Raw genomic sequence first — 22,458 nt, 5'->3', positions numbered from 1 at the left:
AGCCTGTTTCTGTGTGTGACAAACAGAAAATACCTCTTCTTTTCGACTTCATAGTCAGTAATGACTCTGAAGTGGTGAAAGCATTGCACTCTGTGCCTCTGAGATTACTCTTGCCACTGCTGATGGGAGAGTTGTTCTGTATCATTATTGTCTTCCCTTTCAACCTCAGCACATTCTGGAATGCCAAAGGCAAACCACTTGCTGGCTGATCAGAGGTCCTGGTGGTGCTGGTGTGGCAGTGCTCTGAACCCTGTGGCTTGGACCACTCTTTGAGCATTGCCTAAGAGCATTGTAGCCAGCTCTTTACACATGTGAGACCAAAGAACAGGAGAGCGTTTATGGCCTTTTGGAAACAAAGTGTCAAGATCCTTGCTCTGAAACAGGGTTTCTAAGACCACTGTAACTATTAAACAGCTTGGAGAGGTCCTTGAGAAATACAAGAAAGGACAATTTTACTGCCATTAGGAGACCTGCCGCTTTATTGACTAATCAGTCTCTGATACTCAAATAGAGAAAAATGTTGCATGTGTTTGGATTATGTAATGAGGTAACTGTTGACAAAGTGATGCCTGTTAGTAGTTCTGTTAGTGCTATTTTGATCATTAAAGAACTCCATTTGTTTCTGGACCATAAGCTGGAACAGGCTTTTTCTCTCACCCTCTTGCTTGCCTGAAGATTGTTCCAAAGAGAGATGAAATGGTGTAATTTTCATTTTGGTTGAGGCAAAGAAGTATTCTCTTACCATAACTCTCCAGTTCCAAGCCCGTAATCACAACATTTGTGGTAAAACAGTGATGACTATGTGGTATTTCTCACAGATGCTGTAAAAACTCTGTCATCTCCTTGGGAGGCCATCTTCCCATGAGATACCAGCCTTTGTCTCTTTCTTTCCTGAAGATTTTCGGACTGAGAACCTGTGGTGTGGAGTCCAAAGTTTCAGCTTCAAAGGCTTGGAGAAGAAAATGCAGCCCAAGTAATGATTGAAAGCAGAACTGTGTTTTGGGGAGACAAGAGGATCCAGAATGTCAAGTGTGTTTTAAGAGTCTCCCTTCTTGTCTTCTCCTTGCATATGTATATTTTTTTTCCCACCAAACGTTTGTTGAATGAAGGTGTGGCTTTATTCCTTGATGCATATTGCAGACATTGTATGAGCAGAAACAGCAGAGAGCAGTGGAGCTTTAATAAGTACTTGGCATAATAATCATGATGAATGTGCCATGAGCTCATCCATAAGGAACAAAAGTAGCAACATAGGCTAAAGTTATTGCACAGGGGAACCTGCAGCCCGCAAGAACATCAGCCTAGAGCAAGATGGGATTGGTGTTGCATGGTTGGGCCCTGTTGTTCTTCATTCAAGCATGGAGAGGAGAGGGCAGTTCTTCACTCACAGAGGTTCCTGTACAGCACTTAAAGAGCTGAGCATAGTATGCTCATTGTCTGTTCTAAGTAAATTTATCAGAATCTTGAAGGTGGGGGTTCAAAGTGCGCAACATAAAGTAAAACATCTTGCTTTATAAGGGTGCCAGCCCTGGAGTGGAAAACATCATAAAAGTGAGCTTGCAAGATATAGAAGAGGGTAGGGCCTGCTGAAATCTTGGTGGAACTGCCAACTTTCCTGCAGATCCCAGAAATGTAGCTTAAAGAAATGTTGCTAGGTATCTGATAGAAGTTGCTCGGTTGTTGCCTTAAAGATCCTCAGATTGTGCTCCTGTCCTGTCGCAGGGCATAGTGTGGTGTGGAAGTTTGTGGTGCAAGGCAGGCTGGAGCTCTTGGAAGGGGAACAGAGGTGGTTAATGGCTATGATAGTTCCCATAATGCAGGAACAAAGGGATATTTAAATGACATAAGGCATAAATACACCACGCAATATTAGCAAGGGCAAAAGTTTAGTCAGATTCCAAGCAGACTTGGGCATTTAAATATATAATGACAATGTCCAGAGTTGCTGTAAATAGGATTAAAAATAAATTAAGCACATAAACCTTCATGCTAATTGATGAGGTCAGGAAGGAATTTCCCTTTTGGGGGAATTACCTCATTGTTCACTACCTGAGCTGTTCCACCTTCTGAAATGTCTGGTCCTGATCACAGGAGGCAGGATTCTCAAACAAATGCACTAGCAGTCTGACCTGTCGTGCCAGTGCTTAGCTTACCCTGCCTGGGTAGGATCTTGTTGAAAGGGTTTGAGAAGCATATTGTTTCTTTCTTTTAGGGTTTTCTGAGCCCACCTGTGCTGCAGTGTATGTCTGCTTTTCCAGATTCCCATTGGTGCAAAAGGACAGCTGCTGTCCAAGTGCCTTTAATGAATCCTGAGGATTGCCTGCTGACATGTTAGCATCAGCCCACATAGAGATGGAAGATGTGATGGGCTCATAAGGCATTGCTCTGTTGCTCCACAGATTCAAAGGTAGCTTTGTGAGCAGCTGAACTAGTGAAGATAAGACTTTCCTGCAGCTTTCTTGGTTTTGGTGGTACTGCAATACCTTACACATCTTTCCAAGACTTTCCTGCAGCTTTCTTGGTTTTGGTGGTACTGCAATACCTTACACATCTTTCCTTCTTTCTCTCTTTCCATTACACAGCAGTGCTGTAGCATCCCTGATTTTCCCAACAGCACAGTGCCTGAGCAGCTTCTCACTGCCTTGTAGTTAGTTCTTGGGTATATTTAATCAAAACATGCTGTCTCCCTTTCCTTTGAGAACCAGAAGTGTTGCTCAGGGGGCTGCCTTGGTTGCTTACTTTTCAAGTCTGCTGTAGGAATTGAGCACCTCTGTAATCTCTATGCTTTTGCATGAGATTAGGTTGAAACTGACCTCACAGTTTACATTTCTGTGCATGGGACAATCAGTTTGGTTGCATAACCATTGTTTCTTTGGGAAACAAGGAACACTTTCAGTCTTGCAAGCAAATTACTGTAGAATATTTTTTTCTCTCAAAGCGATTAGGTGCATGAAGAGTTACACCAAGTAATTGAGGCGTGTGTACTTTTAAAACATGCACTGTTTAATCTTTTAAGATTTTCCCCAAGGTATAAGGGGAAGGCTTCCTTGCCAAAATACTGTAATTGAGTTAACATTCTGGGAGGTTTCTGTGTTTTGTTACTGAGCTACAAAGCTTCAGAACTTCTGTTACTGAGCTTCTGCTGGTGTTGGAAGGAAGAAAGATCAAAGTTAGAAGTACCAGCCTGCCAGTAAATTGTCTCTTCAAAAGAAAACTGAAAATTCCTTGGTTGTTTCAGGTGGCAGCCAGCATCAGATCTTTTTGACAATTATTAGCCTTTTCCTGCAGTTCTCATTCTGCATGTAGCAGTGAGAGCAGCCTGGATGTCTTGTAGTCTGTATGGTGTGTATGCTGACTGTAGACATCTGATTAACAAGTGATGTTGTCAATAATAGATTGAATTTGTCCTCAGTTACTTTCTGCTGCTCAGGGAGAATGTGGAATTATGATGCCTATGGAACAGTAAAGGTATGGTTTCTGTCTCTTGTATACAGTGATCTTCACGATAAAAGATTAAGAATCACTGTGGTCTAAAATAATTGGATGGTATATATATTATAAAATAATTCTGAATGTCCTGACAGCTGGATGTTTGTGGCTTCCTCAGCGTTAGTGCTTTTGAAAACTTTTAAGATCTTGAAATCTGTGATAGTTACCTTTCCTGAGTAGGCAGTAGCATGTCTCAGTAGCAGGCATGATCACTCAGGGCATGAGCTCTCAGGATGGTTTGCCTTCTAAGCACTTTTGAGGGTAAGGACTTAATCAAGAGTTCAGAACTGGGGGAATGTGTATTTTTCTTTGACATGTAATCCCAGCACAGCAAATACATTTCTGTCCAGTTACTTAAAAGCTGGTTTTTTTTGCAATCCCCAGAGCACTCTCAGAGGGCTTCTTGCTTTGACTGTCTAAGGCTCAGTTATCTTCTCAACTGTGATGTGCAAGAAGCAAAACCAAGGCTTTGTGCTCTGGTGGGACTCTGTCCCTACAGCTGTCCCTCACATCTGCTGTAAAAAAGCAAAAATGAGCCTGGATTCACTGGGGGGAGTTGGGGAAGGACTAAGCTGTCTTTCTGATTCACGCATATGGAGCATGCTGCTGTCAAGTGTTTTTGCAGAATAAAGAAGGATTTTAGATGGGATGTGGAATTCTGAGAAGTTTAGGTGGTAGCTGATAAGATGTAGGGTCTGCTCTGCTTCTGGTACAAAGATTCTTTGATGCTAATGTTTATTTAAGGGTGGCCTTAACCCTAAAAGGGAGAGATAAAATTGCTGTCATGCTTCTGTTTCACTGAGAGCTGGCTTGCAGAATGGTTTTGGTGTCTGCTTATCTGCCCTGAAGGCTTCGTGGCTGGGGAGGCTGCAGAAATAATTCTCCTGTACCCCCTCATTCAGCATTCAGGCAAAACTGTAAGGCAGGCAGATGGTTTAAGCTGCATCTTTGGACACAAGACGGCTGTGTCTCCATTTTGCAGATGAGTCATCCCTTTGCTGTTTTGTTGTTAGACTCTAAACAGTGCTGCTCTTGGCTTTGGGCCTGCTTGATCCCAAGTTTTGGATGGCAGAAACAGATAGGTGAGTACCCTCCACCCCAACGCCAAGTTTTATGACAGGTTGAAAATACCTTAGGCCTTTGTCACCTTGTAGTTAAGCTGCTGTAATGCAGAGAAAGCTTTATCTTCTCTTGTACCTGATAAGTGTACAAAAGCACAAACTGTGTGCTGTGGAACTTGTGTAGATTAGGGAGCAATGGGAAAAGTAGAGGAGAGGCTTACTTACATCTTTGTTTTTCATCTGACTTGTGGGCTAGAGCTCTACTTGGACAAATGAGTCCAGGGTAAAGATAACTGGCATTGTTTTCAGTAGCGGGTAAGTCAGCAGATGGGTCAGCAGTTTCTTTTAGTTGAGCTGGCTGCTGCAGACTAGTTCTGCAAGCTTGGCACCCGATGATATTTTCCACAGTATGTAAGGCTAGCTGGTACAGGATTTCTCCTGCTCATCATGTCAGGATCAGAGGCGCAGATTGGGAGATTGCATTGGTTACCCCATTTTTGGCACGCGGTGTTTTGCCAAACTAGGTTTGTAAGCTTTGCACTTGTGAAAGGAACTCTGATTTCCTAAAAGGAACTTGAATGAAAGTTGGGATTTTATTAAAGACACAGAGGCATATTATTATTCATCTTTCATTGCTTCATCCCTGTGATGTTTCCTGTTTTGCTTCTTGAGATACAGGTGTCATGATGAGGAGCTTCTCAGAAACAGAAGTGGATGATGAGTGGAGATGAAGAAATCATACATTTAAGAAGTTGGCTCAAGTTTCCGTTACAGGCATGGAAAGTTTCTGAGACCAAGCCATGCGAGAAGAACATGAGTAAAGAAGAGGGAGATGTAGACCCAGACTTTCTAGAAGGGATTGCAGGATTTGAGAGGACGCTGCACAGACGTCACGTAGTTTTCTTGCTTATTCATTTACCTGCACCCCTGAACTGTAATACTTTGTTTGCATGTCTGTTTGGAAGTTGAAAAATCCCCTCACATCTGTGTCTTTAATATAATCATGGCTTCAAGCTTGTTTTAGGAAGAGCAGAACATCGCTGTAGTTTTTATTTGTGGATGAGATAGCTGCTGCTTTGTACTTGCAATCAATTTGGGTTTTTTTTTGTTGAAACATACATTGAATATGGAAAAGCTCAGGCCATTAAAAAATAGGTAGTTAGGGGTTTTGCTTACATTTAATAAACAGCCTTTGCATAGAAAGTATGACGACAGGTGCATAGGTAAAAGAAAAAAAAATAGTGCTAGCCCTCTAATTTGAGTAACCTTATAATGTATTGTTCTTACGGTGCCCTTAGACAGACGTCAGAATCAAATATTAATCAATTTTATCTTTTCTATCTGACTGTTGATCAGAAAAATGTTCTAGATAAGATTTCTTGCCAGGGTTGTGGGGTTATAAGTGCAGGTTACTTAGTATTGAGTTAGGAGAGAGCTTTTTGGAGAGATAGTTTTTTGAACATCTTGGCTGTTCTGTGAAGTATCTCGAAGGAAATACTAGCCATGCAGTCCAACAACTTAATGATGCTGTGAACAGACTTGATTGTAGTAAGTCTCTGATACAAAATTATTAAGACTTTGACATATATGTATTTAAAATTTTAAAAGTAAATGTATTTTCCTGTATTGAAAAGTATTGCTGGTAGAGGCAGGCTAAGAACATCTTTATTTTTCTTATGAACTCCTATCTAGTGTCTTATCCTTAATAAAAGGCTATGGTTATTTTTGTATACTGACTGAATATTTGGCCTTTAAGAGTATATAATTAGATGGAAGAGTAAAAGCAGTTGTTAAAGGACTGTTTTTTTAATGAAAATAGTTTGAAATCATATAATTTTAGTTTATTCCAAATAGATGTGATTAGTGTGTTGGAAATAGTTTTACAGTGGATATAAGGGGAACAGTTGAGAGACAGTGGCTAAGAATGTGTCCAGCTATTTTTGTAGCTAACCATTATATTTTTTCAGTCTCTTTACTTAGATATTTCCATATAATCGAACTGCTACATCACAATGGGATACAAAAACTATTTGCACTTTATAATATTTGCATTTTAAAATAGGTTTTATTGTACTAATTGATAAGTAAATTGCAATGACTGTGAGAAAATCCTAGCCTATTTTATTACTTTGATAGAAATTTGAATATGGGATAGTATTGTCTGTATCTATAAGAATGTTTTCATGGATTATTAGCTGCTGAAACTGAAATCAATAAACTTTAGCTACTGTTGTTGACTGGAACAAGTAAATCTGCACATTTGTTTTCTTCATGTTACCTGTACCTCTGTGTTCACCTAGTGTTTCTCCCAGCATTGCTCCTTTCATGGTGTTTGCCCATGAGGCACACTCAGCGTGGGTTCCTGCATGTTCTTTTGGAAGACTTTATTGATGGAGAACTGTGAATTTGAGTTTGTGCAATTACTCTGTTATCTGAATAAACCTCAGAGAATTTCAGTCAAAATAGAATCCCAGGATTTGAGTAGCCAGTGGATAAGTTTGTAATTGTTTTCAAATTTTAAATTGATTTTTTCAGTGATTGATGATAGTGTTTTAACGTAGATAGAGAATGGTCTCCTGCATGCCTAAATTTCACATTTAATTAGTGCACCAGCATACCCCAGATGGAAAGTACATTAGTGAACAATACAGTCCAGGTTCTGGATTACTTTGGAGAATGGAAAATACTTTTTGCTTTATTGAGAAATTTTTAAAACTGAAAAGGATTCTTTTTCTTGTAAAACCATAGTACTTAAGATTTGAAAGAAACAAATTTGTAATATAGCCCAAATTTATTGTAATCTATTTAGTTATTAGGATTAAATTAAGTGATTAAGATATCTTCATGTCTGATAAAGTTTTAAAGACAAAATCAAATTGTGAAAGATATCTGGTTAAACGCTTGGAGATAGTGTTGATTGAAATATTAAGCCCATTTTGGGAGTAATGTATTTCACTGTTTCAGAGCAAGTCTTTTCCTCACATCACTTTATTAATTTGATTTAATTAAATATCTGCTTAATTCAAAGTGGAGAAATAGATGGATAGTTGAAGAAATGGCATAATTAATTTTCCCCTTTTTAATTTATGTGTAGAAGAGATGGAAGAGGAAATTATTTATATGACTTCTGAAGGTCTTGGTGACAAGAAACCATTGTTTTATTAATTATAGATTCCTTGATTACTTCCTTAAAGGAAAAAAAATACTTTATATTCTTTTTGCCTGTGTATTCAGTATTCTTTATTTAAATGATAATCTACTTGCTAGTTTGTTTTATGGATAATAGTGGGTAAATTTGCCTTATCAGTACAACAGGAGTAGACCATGGTCCCTTCCAGGTCTTGCAAGAAATGTGCTCTGCATGTTCTTCCATATTTCAGAAAACTCTTGACACGGTGTGATTGTCATGCGTGGCTGCCACAGACTTAATTTTATTTATTTTTTGGGGTTATTTTCTCCTTTTCTGCTTGATTTTTTCAGCTAATTCTGGAATTTGCACCTTTCCTTGGAGTGGTGTGGCTCTTCTCACAGTGCTGGTGTGGAGTGGAGAGGTCTGTGTCGGTGCTGTGCCACTCCCATTGTTGGGTTGGTCATTTTCTGAGAGGAAGGTGCATAGTCTAGAGAAGTCCCAGCTTGAGCCACAGTGGGCATAGCAGGATGCTGGCATGACTAGCTCTGATTCTCACACCAGAAGGCAGGGAAGAGGGGAGGGTTCCTCATGGAATCCCCTTTGCCATTCCTGACCTCTCAGCAGCATCCATTCTATCTTTTCTCCTCTGGGCAGCCATCGGGCTGCTGAAATGTGTCAACACTGTTTCCTGAGGATGAGGCACAGTAGCCACCTGCCCTGTTTGCTGGTGCCAAGTACTCAAATACATTCTGCTGCCTAATAACTTCCTGTTCCCAACAAACTGTGTGTCAAGCAGACAAAATTTGAGCTGTTCAAGCTCTTTTGGAAGATGAATATGCTCCTCAGTCCATGTGTCCTGTTACCTTGCCCAAACCTTTAGGAAGATTCTTTTTGCTCCACCTGGACATTGGCACTGGACCACTGGGTTTGATCCCCAGCCTTCCATGAGAGATAAAGCCTGACTTTTCTCCACCTGCTTCCTATGACCACACACCCTTAGCGAGCCATCTTGGGGGTTTGCTATGCCAAGAACCCAGCTGTGGGACACTCTTTGGCATGTTGCATTGACAGTGATTTAATCTCTAGCCCATGTTACAAGTCTGCTGGCCACTTCTTTGCTTCAGTAATGTTATCAACCTACAGTGAAGCTATCAGGATATTAATGCTGCCTGGTAGGTGGAACTCAAGGTATTTGCTTCACCATCATGTTTCTCATGCCTCTAGCAGCAAAGGCTGCAGGAGACAGATATGGACTATTACATGGACTCAAGAACAGAGATCAGCAGCTATTGGGCTCTGAGGGGGAAACAGGCCTATTAATTGGCAGATGCCATGCTTTGCATGGTCGCCAGGCAGCATGAGCATGATCACCAGCCTCCTGGTGTAATATTTGGCTCCCATTCCTGTGAAATGAAGCCAAGGTCACAGCTTTCATTGCTGTTTTCCCCTTTATATCTCTATTACTGCAACGCTCATAGGGAAAAAAAACCAAAACAACAAACCAGCAAAATTTCCATTGCCAGAGTGTACTGGCCTCATCTTCTTCCATTTACCCCCATAACCCTGGTTGACACCTCTGTGAGTGTCACTGTCCCTCCTCTGTTTGATTATACCCCTGGTCCTTTCCTCCTTTTGACATTCAGCTAGCTCATTTCAGCAGTGCGTGGTCTTCTGTCCTGTGGACCACACTGATTTTAGAGGTTGGCAGCGAGAGCCAGCCGGTGTGGTTTGGCATGTTGATAGCTACTCACTCACTCTAGTTCTGTTTGAAGAGAGGGGGTTGCTGGACTCAAGGGAGCTCCAGCCTTCTCTTCTGGCTCAAAAAGAAGGCTCCACAGTGGTTGTTCTCTGAAACCCAAACTGAAATGGAAATGGCAGGCAATCTGGGGCTGGACGTGTCAGGTTTCCTTTATCTGAAAAATTTGCATTGTTGACTTTTGGCAACCACACTCTGGCTTTTCACCAAGGGCATCTTTGCATAAGCCTCTGAATTTGCAAAATGCATATTTTTGGATTGTCACAGGAGTGTTTCATGGGCAGTTTTTATGTTCTGTGTAAAGTCAGTACAGGTCCGTTAGTATTTCAGGATAATGCTCCTTGGGCTGTCAGCAGTAGCCAGGGCTTTTATAGTACTGTGCCCATGCTGATTGATTTTTTTGGATATGGGTCTGGGGAGGGGAAGATTAAGCTCAGGGTGGCTCACAACAGCAGCTCACCCTTTTCCTTGGTCTTAGTATGGGCATGGGTATGCTCTAGTCTTTGGTCAATTGGCTGGAATCACAGGCCATCCAAGTCCAGTCCCCAGCATTAACTGGGGCAGTGCTTGAATCAGTCCTGGCCAAAGTCTTGTCCCTTCAGAATCACTTTGCTGCCTTTGAACTCCTCCTGGCTTGACATGGGCTTGTGCTGTGGTAGGGGTTGGAGTCAGCTTGGCTCTCCCAGGCCACACAACACCCGGAGCCCGTGTCATCCTCTGCGCCAGCCTTGGCCTCCAGCAATTCCACTTGTGGGTTCCTCCCTTTCATTTCCCAGGGCTGGCTCACTCAGTAGACAAGTGTGATCTCAAGCAGAGTCACATGCTGTAACATGGCAGCTCTCCATGCATGCCTGTGCAAGCACAGCTAATTCACCTCGACCACTGGGAGTGGAAGTCCCCTAACTGGGGTGGGATGTCCTCTTTGAGAGCCCGCAAACTCGCTGGAGAAAAAAACGTTTGGATGACTGGGTGACAGAGTTCAGAGCCATCAAGAAAACCCATCCAAGGGGTTTGATTCCTTAGAGCAGAGTTTCTCCATCCCTGAATGCTAAATGACTTCTTAATTTTTATGTCAACTGCATTAAACTTTCCAGAGAGTCCTTGCGATGGTTTTTCTTGCAGCCAAACATGGGCGCATCTCTTTTGGAGATTATCCTGATAGAATGTTTCAGAGCTTGCTATCCAATGTGCAAAAGCAGATGTGCTTTTATTGGCTCTTTTTAACTTAAACTGTGTTTGCAGCTCTCTGCAGTGCAGACTCTCAGAGTTTTGTTGGTATTCATTGAGCATAACAGAAGTACCAGAGCACCAGGAAGAGGTGCTGCGTTTGGTAGAGCAGTGTTCAATCTCTCTTAGTCTCAAGGACCTCAGGGCTGATTTCCAGATAATGATTGGCATGTGGTGTCCTGCTTCAAGGTCCCCATGGTGGAGATGGCCATGGGGGCCTTCAATACCAGAAATAAGAGGGTATTACAAAAGCTGGATTTCTTTGAGGTACAATGGGCTGCCATCTGCCACCCATCTTAATTCCTCCTCATTAATTTTATTTTCTTTGCTTATAGATTGAGGGGGAATAAGGGCTCCCAGGCAGGGGCAGGGTCCCCAGTTCCAGGTGCTTATGGCTCCCAGTTTTAGAGTACCAGCAGAACCCAGAAGTTTCTGTGGCTGGTCAGTAACCTTATTTAAGCTGGCATAATGTAACTGGAACAACAACAAAACATTTTGGATGTTTTTATTGTATTTCTGTATGTAAAAATGCATTTTACGGGCATTCGGGTTCCAATTCTTATAGTTTTTTATGTTAGAAAATTATACTCATCCCCCATTATTTTCTACTCGAAATGTATCTGTTTTAAAATATGAGTAATCATTTACATATGTAGCCTTCCAACCTGAATGGCAAAAAAGGCCAGTTACATTTGATATAAAAGTTACACTAAGTTGCAAAATTAACTTTGTTTTAGTGGTCACTGGGAAATGAGAACCTGGGCATCTTTCAGAAAATAGCTGATGCAGAAATGGAAAACAAAGGGGGTTTAAAATTAAATATTTAAATTGGCTTGTCCTATTACATTATTTAAGCCTGAATATAAATCTGCCTAGCACGAGTTTGTTGAATCAAACGAGGATCTGCCAGTTGTGGATTTACCAAAATAAATCACAATTAAAACCAAATTATGATAACTGATCGAGATTGTAATTTATCATTTATACAAATATTTGATTTGATGGGAACCAAACTGGAGCTGCCATTTCCAAAAACCGATCCTCGTAATTTATTCTGCGGTCTTATAAATTTTCCTTTGCTTGCTTCTCTAGTGGTGTCCCAAATTATAACTCTTTTTTAATGGTCAACCTATCTTGGCTTGAATTTTCCCATGCCTGAAGTCCACAATGCTGATTTAGCAGAACAAACACTTTGAAGATATTTCCTTTTCCCCGTGCTGTTTATTACATCCTTCGCTTTGCGTGTAGACCGAGCTTTGAAGCTTAGGTCAACAAGAAACCACCGTTGTGGCCAGGCTGGCTCGTGGGAAGCAGCACTCGGATGGTTCCCGTTTGTAGCTGTTTGTAGCTCTCCTGGCTCTGAGATGCTTCCCACAGGTCAGGCTGGCAGCTTCTGGCCTTTGAAATGGAAATAGATACCTCTCAAATAACACGTCCCCTCGGCAGTGTTTTTACCTGCACGCTGGTGGTGGTTACTCTAGGCTGGGGGAATGGTCCTTTAAGGAGAATTAGGATGGATTTAATGCTTACTGGGACCTTTCGGGTTGGAGGCAGATATCAGCTGTAAAGAGAGCATGAAATAATATTTTGCTTTTTTTTAATTTTTTCTTTACCGTGTAAAGTTAAACAAGTGCTACAAGAAGTTTCTGTTCTTGTTTATTCACTTTCTTAAAACTTTGGAATCCAAATCTATAAATACAGGCTGACTTAATGTTTACAATTGTGGTCACTCTCACTTGCATTGATCGCAATGCTGCTTGTTTAAAAAAAAATAAAAAATAAGAAAGGTATTAAGATATATAATCTGAAGGAAAAGATTCATGTACTTGTTAAAATATGTTGCTTTTGTCCATAAGGGAAAGCCACTGTGAAAGTCTTAGCCTCTCAGTTTTCTTAAAACTGGAAGCCTGTTTACCAGCTATTAAAGAGGCAAAAGGCAAGACATCACAACCAGACTTAAGAGATGTAGCTTTTCATAAAGGTAGCAGCTATATTGCAGACTTAATTGTAATTGGGTATCGACCTTAAATAAAGAATCAGTATTCCTGAAAAATAATCATAGCCCAATATATATAATTTTTTTTTTTTTGGGGGGGGGGTTTAATGTCATTTCTTCATTGCAGATTTCTAGTTGGACTTTTGCCCTAATTCTTTTTAGAAGGTGATGTAGGCTTGCTAATCCATGTGAGTTATCTTAAGAAATGTAAAGCACTTTTCAGTTTTACCAAATAACCCCTGTAGATGTGCAGCTGAATTTAACCAATTCAGAAAACTTTTGACTTCTTGTTATGACATATCCTTTATTCAAACTTGAAAAACTAGATGAGGAAACAATTATGTTTCCAAGTCTATGTTTACAAATCTGAATTGATTTGGTTTTTCTCAAATTTTCAAGGATGCAGCAAATTTACAGATTTAATTTTATTAAGTTGGAATATCATTACTCGAATTTTAGTGACTCAGAATGGAGTAAAACCTAGTGGATAAATTTATAAACCATAAATGTGTCCAAATAAATTATTGTCTGTCAGATTTCTAACTGTGACAGCGCAGTTTTGATTTTAATTCCTTTTTGCTGAATGTGATAGTTTAATTGCATTATATAGTCTTAAAGCAAATATTTTACATAAAGCTAAGGCGGGTACTTTTAGGCAAACATTAGTTTTGCCTTGACTTATGTGCAAAAATGTTTCCCACTTAAAGGAAAGCAGTTGAAGGAATCTGGATTGGGTAATTTAGGCTGAACTGTTGAAAGTGAAGTTGTTTGCTTAGGCAGAGATCCAGTCAAAACTTGTGCACATCTTTAACTTTCTGCAGTCTGTGTAGCCTGTGGGACCTCTACTGACATGGATAAAGTAGCAAGCATGCAACATCATTTCCAGGTTGGATGTACACACCCTGCCGTCACATGCACTTGAATTAAAAGTGCATTTAAGTGTGCTTGCAAATAGAAGATCTGGGACTCCTCAAAGATTACCTGCTCTCACCAAAATGCTCAGCTGATAGTCAAAAATGAGATTTCCTTTCTTGTCTATGCCTATGCCTGGAGGGGGGGGGGGCGGGAAGGGAAGGTTTTGTTGCTTTTAATACGAGCTTCATTGGATTGGTTTGTCTCTCTGGTGCAGTCGTGACGCAGTGTTGTGTTTTATCAGTGCCCACCCCCAGCAGAATTCTTTGCTTAAGAGGAGGCAGATTTTCACCTACTGAATAAGAATCTGGACTCGCATTGATGCTTCTCAGTGTTGTCTTGTGTGCTCTCCTGTGCCGGAGTGAATTTTATGCCCGGACTGCCTGGTGTAAGTTATAGCCCTCTTTCTACCCTCTGAAAGTTTGCATGTTCAGATGTGACTGTGCTGAATGATAGGATGTCTATTTTAGACTTCAACCTGTATTTCCAATCAGAAGGGAGGGTTGCTAGAAGACTTAGCTCCTTTTTCTCTTGAAACAACTTTTAAATACTGGGTGAGTTTTAAAGACTTCTCTGCATGGTTTGCTTTTATAAAATATGTTTTCTGTAACCATGAACACTTGTTTTCTCTGAATGAATCTTGAAAATCTGTAGTATTGAGTCATATAAACTACTTGCCTATTAGAAAGACTTTGTTCAGTCACTGAAGGGTCAAATTGTCCTTTAGTTAGAGAAAAAGATATTATCAGCAAATGCACGAGAACTTGTTGATACTTCACCTTTCTTACTTGTTTGTAGAATTGCTTAAAGTGGCTGCTGTCTGTGTTTTTAGTGAATGTTTTCAGCAACAAAATCTCATGCTAGATATTTTATATCCATTTTTGACCTTTCAGTGGTGGGAACAAAAGGTTGATAGGGACTAAGAAAAGGAAGCATCCTCTGGAAGTTTTGGGAGCTGACAGTGACAGTCCCTCTCTGCAATGTTAAACTGGATGGGAATCCTTGGAAAGCTATCAACTTCAGTCTTGTTTCCATATCAAGTAGTAGCATGAAGTATGCTTAAACACATTGTGAATGTGTTAAAATAGGAACTGATTGATACAAAACCTGTTTCTGCTGATGTGGTAATTGATTTTTTTTATAGTAAGTTGGGAGTGCTTTTTGTGTACTGGAGCATTAAACTTGCATAATGTTTGGCCTTGTGACAAGTCCTGTGCATGTAATTTAGAGCCATATAGGGATGTTCTCAGTCTTCAACCACTTGATTCAATACCACCTTTCATATCGTGAATGTAGCGTTAGTAATTTAAAGTAAATAGTTTGTGAGCCTTGTGGCCTGAGCATGAACTGGAAATGATAAGGACTATTGATATGAGCGATGTTAGCAGCTCTGGTTATAAATCAGGCTTGGTTTCTATGCAGTGCTGTGTTTAGTACCCATAGACTGGAATGCCAGATCTGGCCCGAGTTTATACGCATAGGTGGAAACCTGACCGATGGGTTTTATATAAAAGCAACATACAGAAACAGAGAGGATATGGACTAACCTCCCAGAAGCTGCTGTCTGGTAAGCATTTTAGACAGACTCTTCCTCCACTGGTAACTAGAAGTGAACCTGCCTGTCAGTACAAATTCAGTGCCGCTGTCAATCGTGAAACGTCTACTGTTTTCAACTCGGCCGAGGAAAATAAATTGTCCTCCCTTGTCTGCCTTGCCTTAATGCAAAGTGGAGTAGTCATAAAAATTATTTTGGGAAATGCTACACTAGCTGCTGTCCTTTGATTTTTGTTCCTACTTGGGCAACAACAAATTGGTTAAAACTGGGGCCTCGCAGAATCTCTGTCCCATCCAGAATAGAAGAAAATTTTTCAGCTGCAGCATGGGGCAACTTCTGAGAGTAGGAGAGCTGCATGCAGCATGATTTATTTATGGTATGAGCTGCATACCTTTCAGTGTTTCACAAGTGCTGTAGGTTCTTCCCTAATTTTCTGTGAAGATTAAAGGACATTTATGGGATCTCTGTTTGTTCCTTTATGTCACACAGTTGGATTGCTGGAGGGTAATGCACTCTGATTGCTTCCCTAGAATTTGATCTTAGTACTGAGCTTTTATTTATCCATTCATTCCTGCTGTTAGATACTTCTCTGTTCTCTTTAGCAGCAATTTGTTTAGCAAAAACAAAAATCCCCAAACCCTGACCTCTCTGATTTTCAAATTTAGTATTTTTTTTCACTAAAACTTGTCTAGGCTTAGTAAATGTACTCTGAATAGCTTCCAGGAGACCTGTCTTAGTAAATGCCCATATATAAACATGTCCTAAAATGATCTCATGATTACCACGAGATCCTAACTTTTTCCTGAGGATTCACTTGTCATTGTGCATGAATCGAGGTGCTTTTTTACCTAGGTTTTGTTCTCCTCTCTCCCTTAGGGAAGAAATAGCACTCAATGTTGACAGAATTATAACAAGCTGTTTAGTTAACAACAAAATGCAGTCTGAGGGGGGTGTCTGGATCATCAGTAAGGCAGAGGGACGTGCTTAGCATTTCCAAAAATCAAATTTTTCTTGTCAAGGTGCAGGTTTCTAAGTCCACTTAAAAGGCTTCAACTCAAACCTCATAAGTATGGTACACTGACTGTGGACCATAAGAAAACTCTGTTAGCTACAAAAATTTGCCTTAATGCAGAATTACCTTCTTACAGCTTGAAATGTCATCTCTACATGTTTCTCTCCACTCTGACAGCCATCAGAGATACACGCCCCAGCTTTAGGTCCTGCAGCTCCCTGGTCCTAACACAATTCCTCTGCCTTGCTAATGCCCAAGTGTGAGTTTGCAGCATGGCAGAACAGGCTGGTTCAGGAAGAGTTACCCAAAGCCTAAATAGGAAAATGTGTTTTTCCATCCAGAGTCTGCTGTGGTAGCAGAGCACACCTGACTGCAGAGGAGGCATCAGTCCCAGGGGTAAATGGGAGGATCCCAGCATCCAGCAGGTCAGGTTGAATTGCATTTGGGTTACATAGAGGCACATAGATGAAATAGAAGTGAGAACAGGAGAGATGCAGGCTGGTGGCTTCCAGGTGTCACACATGGAGCAGATCACCTGCCATTCCCTACTGCATGGTGTTTTTTCCAGTTTCTTTTTCATCCCAGCAACAACATGAAATGCCACAGGCTCTGGGTTGCATTAGGTGATGAGGGGCATAGCTCAGCTTGTTTGAGCATGCCAAATGTATTTTGGGCTCTAGAAGGAAGCGTGCTACAAGATTTAGTCTGTATTTAGTCACTGGCCTGCTTTGCAGGATATTTTGCATTTCTGAAAACTTTCTCAGCAGAGATGTCCTTTTTTTTTCTTTTGTTTTTTATAAGCATTTAAAATCTCTTACCGTTTTTCAAGGTTGAAAGTAGTAACACCTAGCCATTCAAAGGCAGCCTACATGTTAATTTTTAAACATGTGTTTATTCCTTTTTTCCTTTTGATTTCCATCTTTTTAAAGACTCAGCTTGGCTGTGCTGTTGATTGTGCCAACACAGTGGACATCAAGTTGAGCCTTAAGTTTTGGAGGAGGCTCTGTTTTGAACTATCACCTCGCATGAAACGACAGGAGGGGTGACTTCTTACTTAAGACATCCTTTTCTCCTGAGGCCATATATCCTATTTCACAGGGAGGCAGTTTATGTAGCTGTCTCTCTGAGCCCTTTGCCAAAAGCCCTGCTGACAGTCTCTTGGAGACTCTTTGGCCTTCATGAGGCGATTTAGGAGCACACATACACACACTTGAAGTCTTAATTTCTTTGGGACCATCTGGAGGAGTTCACCCCACCCTCTCCCAATGAATCTAATAAAGGCAACCTTGTGACTTAGTGGTTTATTTTGGAAACTGCAGGAACTTGCTGTGGCTGTAGGAGCCAGATTTGGCTAACATTGTCCCATGAATTCTGTTGTGGTGGGGGAATGTCACAATCGGCCTGCTCTTTCTCTCAGTCCCAGGATTTGGGTCACCACAATAAATTGGTAGGTTGGTTGGTAAGTGGAGAAAAGACAGATCTCTACTGGGACTAAGGATGTGCTTTTATCTAGCTGCTCCAAAGAAATGGATATTGTATAATCAGTCTGTGGATGCATGCATGGACCTCAGCCAGCTTTGCCCATTTTCAGTAGAAGAAATTGGGGTGCTGAGGCTAACTTGGAAAAGGTACAGTGGAAATGCATGCAGGATGAAGAACTTAATCATTAATCACCAGGATCAAGGAAGGACCCTAGTCCAGTACCCCATCTCCTAGCAAAAATCTGACATGCACAATAGATTTTTTTTTTAACAAATGCTTTTAGTGGGGTTTTGTCTTCATTCACAGGCAAACAAGTGCTAACTATAATTGTTTCTTCCTAATATCATTAGCCTTTTCTGTTTTTGTCAAGTCCTTTTCCACTAAGTGGGCTGAGTGCTCATGAATTATAAAAAAGCAACAAGTCTTCAAACAGAAAACATGCTTTGGTGCTTCGTTTTCTCATGTTATCTCATAGTATAAAAATCCTTATACAAATGTTTTTAGCCATTAAGACCTTCTGAAATGTTATTTTAGAGTGTAAGGCATTCAAGGATTGATGTCTGCTCCATGTCTGGAAAAGACTGGAGCAACAGTTGTTCAGCCAGTTTGGAGCCTGCAGAAAAAAAGAGGGACATCTTTTTTTGCTGAATATGTGTATGTAGAGAAAGCATCAATCCTTGACATCAATTTAAATGTTTTCTAGGAAACTCAGATAGATGTTTTATTTTCCTCTTGGTTGTTCTCAAGGATCTAGCACCTCAGAAGTATGCAAGATCTCTTTTAATTTTTTAATTTTGCTATTATTTCAGGGATTTCAGAAATCCTTTTTACCGCAGGATCCAAATTGCATTTGGGTCATTGAAAGAAATTAAGCATGAACTGGGCATGTGGGAATATTGTATGAAATTGAAGTGACTGTGGGGAGTAGAGAGTGAGCAGGAGGTGGGCTCAGGACTTTAATCTGACATCCCCTGCTCTCTAGAAGTGCTTCATAAAAAAGGTGGAGTTGGCTGATGCATATTTGCTGCTAAATGTTCATTTAACCCCTTGCCACAGGACCAGAGGATGTCTTTGTGGTGGCCAGTAACAGAAGAGAATTAGCCCTTGGAGGAGGCAGGTGGTTTGGGAAAATTTGCCTCTAGCTTTTGACTATCTTCATGTCACTGTGGGCCTTCTTGCTCTGTTTACCAGTCTTTTGGATGATGAAGGTTTTATTTTTTAAACTCCCTTTCTCTGTGTCCCTTATTTGCCTTGAAAGAACTTACTCTTATTGGACTGAGAAAGATGTAATTCAAAAGGCATAAAACTGAAACTGTCAAAATAAATAGTCAAAGATATCTGTGACAATAGTTTGAATATAATAACTGTTAGGTAATTGGTAACTCTATAAAAAAAACAGAGTTCAATGTTTTCATTGCACCTTTTTCATAGATTTCTCTAAACCTGTAGGGATAACATGGAAATATTAAAATTATTGTGCTGTTTTGGTGACTGAAAAGCTGTAAGGAAATTGTATTCTCTACTGCATGGGATGTGATAACAACAACAGATGAATATTAATGTTCTTCAGAGTATTTTCAGTGCTGTTTCCTAGACAGACATACATATAAAATAATTTTTCAAAGGAGTATATCTGCAATGTTGAGCTAAAATATTGAGAGCTCTGCTGAGATCAGTGGAGCTAGGTGTTATATACAGCTGGGAGTCAGGCTGTATGGTATGGTCTGTACTCTAAATATTATATTCGTTGGGTGCAAAAAGCCAAGAAGAATCCTCCTTCTAGAAAAAGGCCTTATTGCTCAACACAAATAACATTTTCAAATTTTTAAATCCTTTTAAATTACTCAAAAGTTTTTCTTGGTCAGTAATATTGCAAGTAACATATTGCTTTGGAGGTGACCTAATTTGAATCTTTCCTGAATTGCTTTATGATTAGAGCAGTCACATGCTGAGGTAGGACCCCATTAGTGGGTTTAAATCATCTGTTTAACTTCTGAAAACACACATTATTATGAGCTCTGCTGAGTATTCCCACCCCCCCCCTTTTTTTTAAAATTTTCTTTTCTTTTTTTCTTTTTCTTTTTTTTTCTTTTTTATTTTTTTATTATTTTTTTTTATTCTCTGTTGCAGGACAGAACATCGCAGTCCTACCGGTTTGGAAGCAAAATATGGAATGTGTTTCACTGCTGACCGAAGGCAGCCAAATGAACAGTATTTATAGTAGTTCGAAAATCAGCAGTTAGCAGTTTCTTCACATTCTAACACTACCCAGCACTTTCCAGAGAGAACTCATTGTTTACAAGAAATCTGCTTTCCAAATCCGTTGCGGTGCCCTCCAGCCTTGACTATTAACTATTTGCAAAGGGGAAGCTGATCTACAGTTTGGGGAAAGATGGCACTGGATGAGTACCTGTGGATGGTCATTGTGGGTTTTATCATTGCTTTCATTTTAGCTTTTTCGGTTGGTGCGAATGATGTTGCAAATTCTTTCGGAACGGCTGTGGGCTCTGGTGTTGTTACTTTACGCCAGGCTTGCATTTTGGCTTCAGTTTTTGAAACCACTGGCTCAGTACTACTGGGAGCAAAAGTAGGAGAAACAATTCGGAAAGGTATCATTGATGTTAACCTGTACAACAACACTGTCCCACTGCTGATGGCAGGAGAAGTGAGTGCAATGGTTGGTAAGTAATACTTTCCTATTCCAAGTAATGTTTGTTCTGCATTTGTCACCCTGTTCATTGTCAGCATTGTTAATTTAGTCTTCCCATCTTCTGGACCTGCATATTTGTTTTTTGTGTGAATGCAGGGGGCTGTATTCTTTTTTAAGTCTGTCTTTTTTAAATGCTTCTTATAATTTACATTTTTCAATGGTTCAGCCATTTCACTAATAGATGAAAAGAAATGTTTAACACAATGGATCACATTGTATAAGATACTGAAAAAAATCCTTCTTGAGATTTTTGTGTTGGTAACTGGAAAATATAAAAGCCTAGCATTTGTGTCTGTACAGAAGATCCTACAGAATCAGCAGTTTGCAGTGAGTGTGTATGAGAAAGAATCCTTTTAGAAAAAGTTACAGTTAAAATCCAAACACATTTGTGTAAAGTGATTGCCTGGCTGAGTGACTGCAATTAGTCGTACACTTCACCCTTGCCCACGGCAAAACTAAGGGAGCAGTAAAAATAATCACACATTTAAGGTCTTTTTAGTTTTCTGACCCAAACGGCAGCAGGTCAGTGTACCTTAGAGTCTGCCCCCTTGCTTGTGTTTGTGGTTAACTAAATCTCTCTTCAGAACAAACAGCATATTCTGAGGTAAGTAACAGTAAGCCACGGTATTTACTCTTTGTTTATGTGCAAGAGGCTTTGTGAGCTTTTCGAGAGCTCCCTCAAGGAGCAAACCTGCTTTTAAAGGGCAGGAGACAGCAGGGAGGAAAGCCTTTATCTGTGGGAGAGGCAGCCCCAGCAAGGGACCAGCCCTCCCACCTCAGTCTGGCAGGTTGGTGATATCCCGTGACAGGGCGGTGCGGTTTACACAAGCATCACAGCATCCTCTGCTTGACAGGGATGTTCCACTTAAAGATTTTCTTCCTTAAACCTACTTAAACCTGACCTAAATATTATTTCCACCTGTCCCTTCTAACCTCCTCACGCTTTTTACGCAAGACCTGCACAGGAGATAGGTGAGTCTGTGCAGAGATTTACTAGATATGGTTATTTTCCCGTTTCCTTTGGGAAAAGGGAAAATTGAGTGCCTTTTTTTTTTTTTTTTTTTTTTAAATGTCTTTTATTTTTGTGGATCAAAATGGACATTGAGTGACAGTTTCTGGTGTTGTCAGAGGCAGCTTTGTGTGCCTGAGACCGTGGAGTTAGTTCTCTTGGTTCCTTGGCTGCTCCTGAGCCTCCTGAAGATTGGCCACTTCTCCTTGCCCAAGGGGAAGAGGAGTTGGTTACCAGCAGCCACTTCCACAGATGGCCCCACCTTAAACCACCTCAATTGCCCCACCCAATCAGTTCCTCTCTCCTGATACCTTGCAGGGTCAGCTGTAGGTGTCTGGTCTTTCCCTCAAGGTGTAGGGTGGCATTTTAGCACCATTCCATTTGCTTCTTTTATCCTTGTGCTGGCTGAGGTGGCTCAGTCTTTTCCCATGGGTGTGAGGCAGGAGCACTGCAGACAGTCTGAGATGTAAGTGACCTGTGTGTTCTTGATTCCCATTGAAGGAAGGGCCCGTTTTCTTCTCTCTATCTATTTCTGGTATCCTGATCCTGGCAGGGCGAAGTTTTAAGTCTCAGATACCCCCCTGCAGAGGCAAGTGGCCAGAAGCTCAAAGAAAACAGCTGATTTGCATGCGTATTTACATAAGCCTGTGTGAACTTCATGACCAGTTGCATTCCCTTCTTCCAGGAGGGGCATTAAGAAGAAATTCCACATTATAAATCTCAGAATTAATCACAAGATACAAAATGCAGATTTCAATTTTTTTTCCCCAAACCCATCTCCAGCTTTTCTCTGGATGTATGATATGTTTTCTTTGTTTTCTAGGAGCCTTCTTGGATGTTTTCCTTTCCTCTTTCTGTTTTTATTCTGCATTTCCCCCCACCCTGTTCTCTCATGCCTCATGATCATGTTTTTGCAAATGGATTTAGCTTCTGAATTTCAATGAGGCTTAAATGAGTCAACAGTCTGGGAGAGACCAAAAGTCACTGTATCCTCTTTCCAGATGTTGGTGGAAGATCCTTTGATGCTTGCAGCAAACAGCAGATGTAATTTGCAGGTCAACCTTCTCTCCTAAGAGAAAAGGAGGCAGGAAGTAATGGGATTAAAATTATAAAATGTTG

At 40.6% G+C, this 22,458-nt stretch overlaps 1 protein-coding gene across 6 annotated transcripts in view; it reads left to right on the top strand.

Moving 5' to 3' along the window:
• Window positions 1–22,458, top strand: part of SLC20A2 (solute carrier family 20 member 2) — a 57,117-nt gene that overhangs the window by 4,820 nt on the left and 29,839 nt on the right. For 4 of the 6 annotated variants that reach the window (XR_001520997.2, XM_015624647.3, XM_015624649.3 and 1 more), the window contains exons 2-3: window positions 13,816–13,959; window positions 19,751–20,301. Coding sequence is in view for 5 of the 6 variants with exons in the window: in XM_015624647.3 (XP_015480133.1) it covers window positions 20,013–20,301 (289 nt within the window). In the remaining variant the exon portion in view is untranslated. Of the gene's footprint in view, window positions 1–13,815; window positions 13,960–15,122; window positions 15,139–19,750; window positions 20,302–22,458 lie in introns of those variants that run through there. The other 2 variants (XM_015624646.3, XM_015624645.3) reach the window with 2 other exon arrangements.

This window comes from Parus major, chromosome 4, assembly GCF_001522545.3.
Source record: "Parus major isolate Abel chromosome 4, Parus_major1.1, whole genome shotgun sequence".
Lineage (NCBI taxonomy): Eukaryota > Metazoa > Chordata > Aves > Passeriformes > Paridae > Parus > Parus major.
The sequence above is the reverse complement of the archived record's forward strand: the minus strand, read 5'-3'. Positions and strand labels throughout refer to the sequence as shown.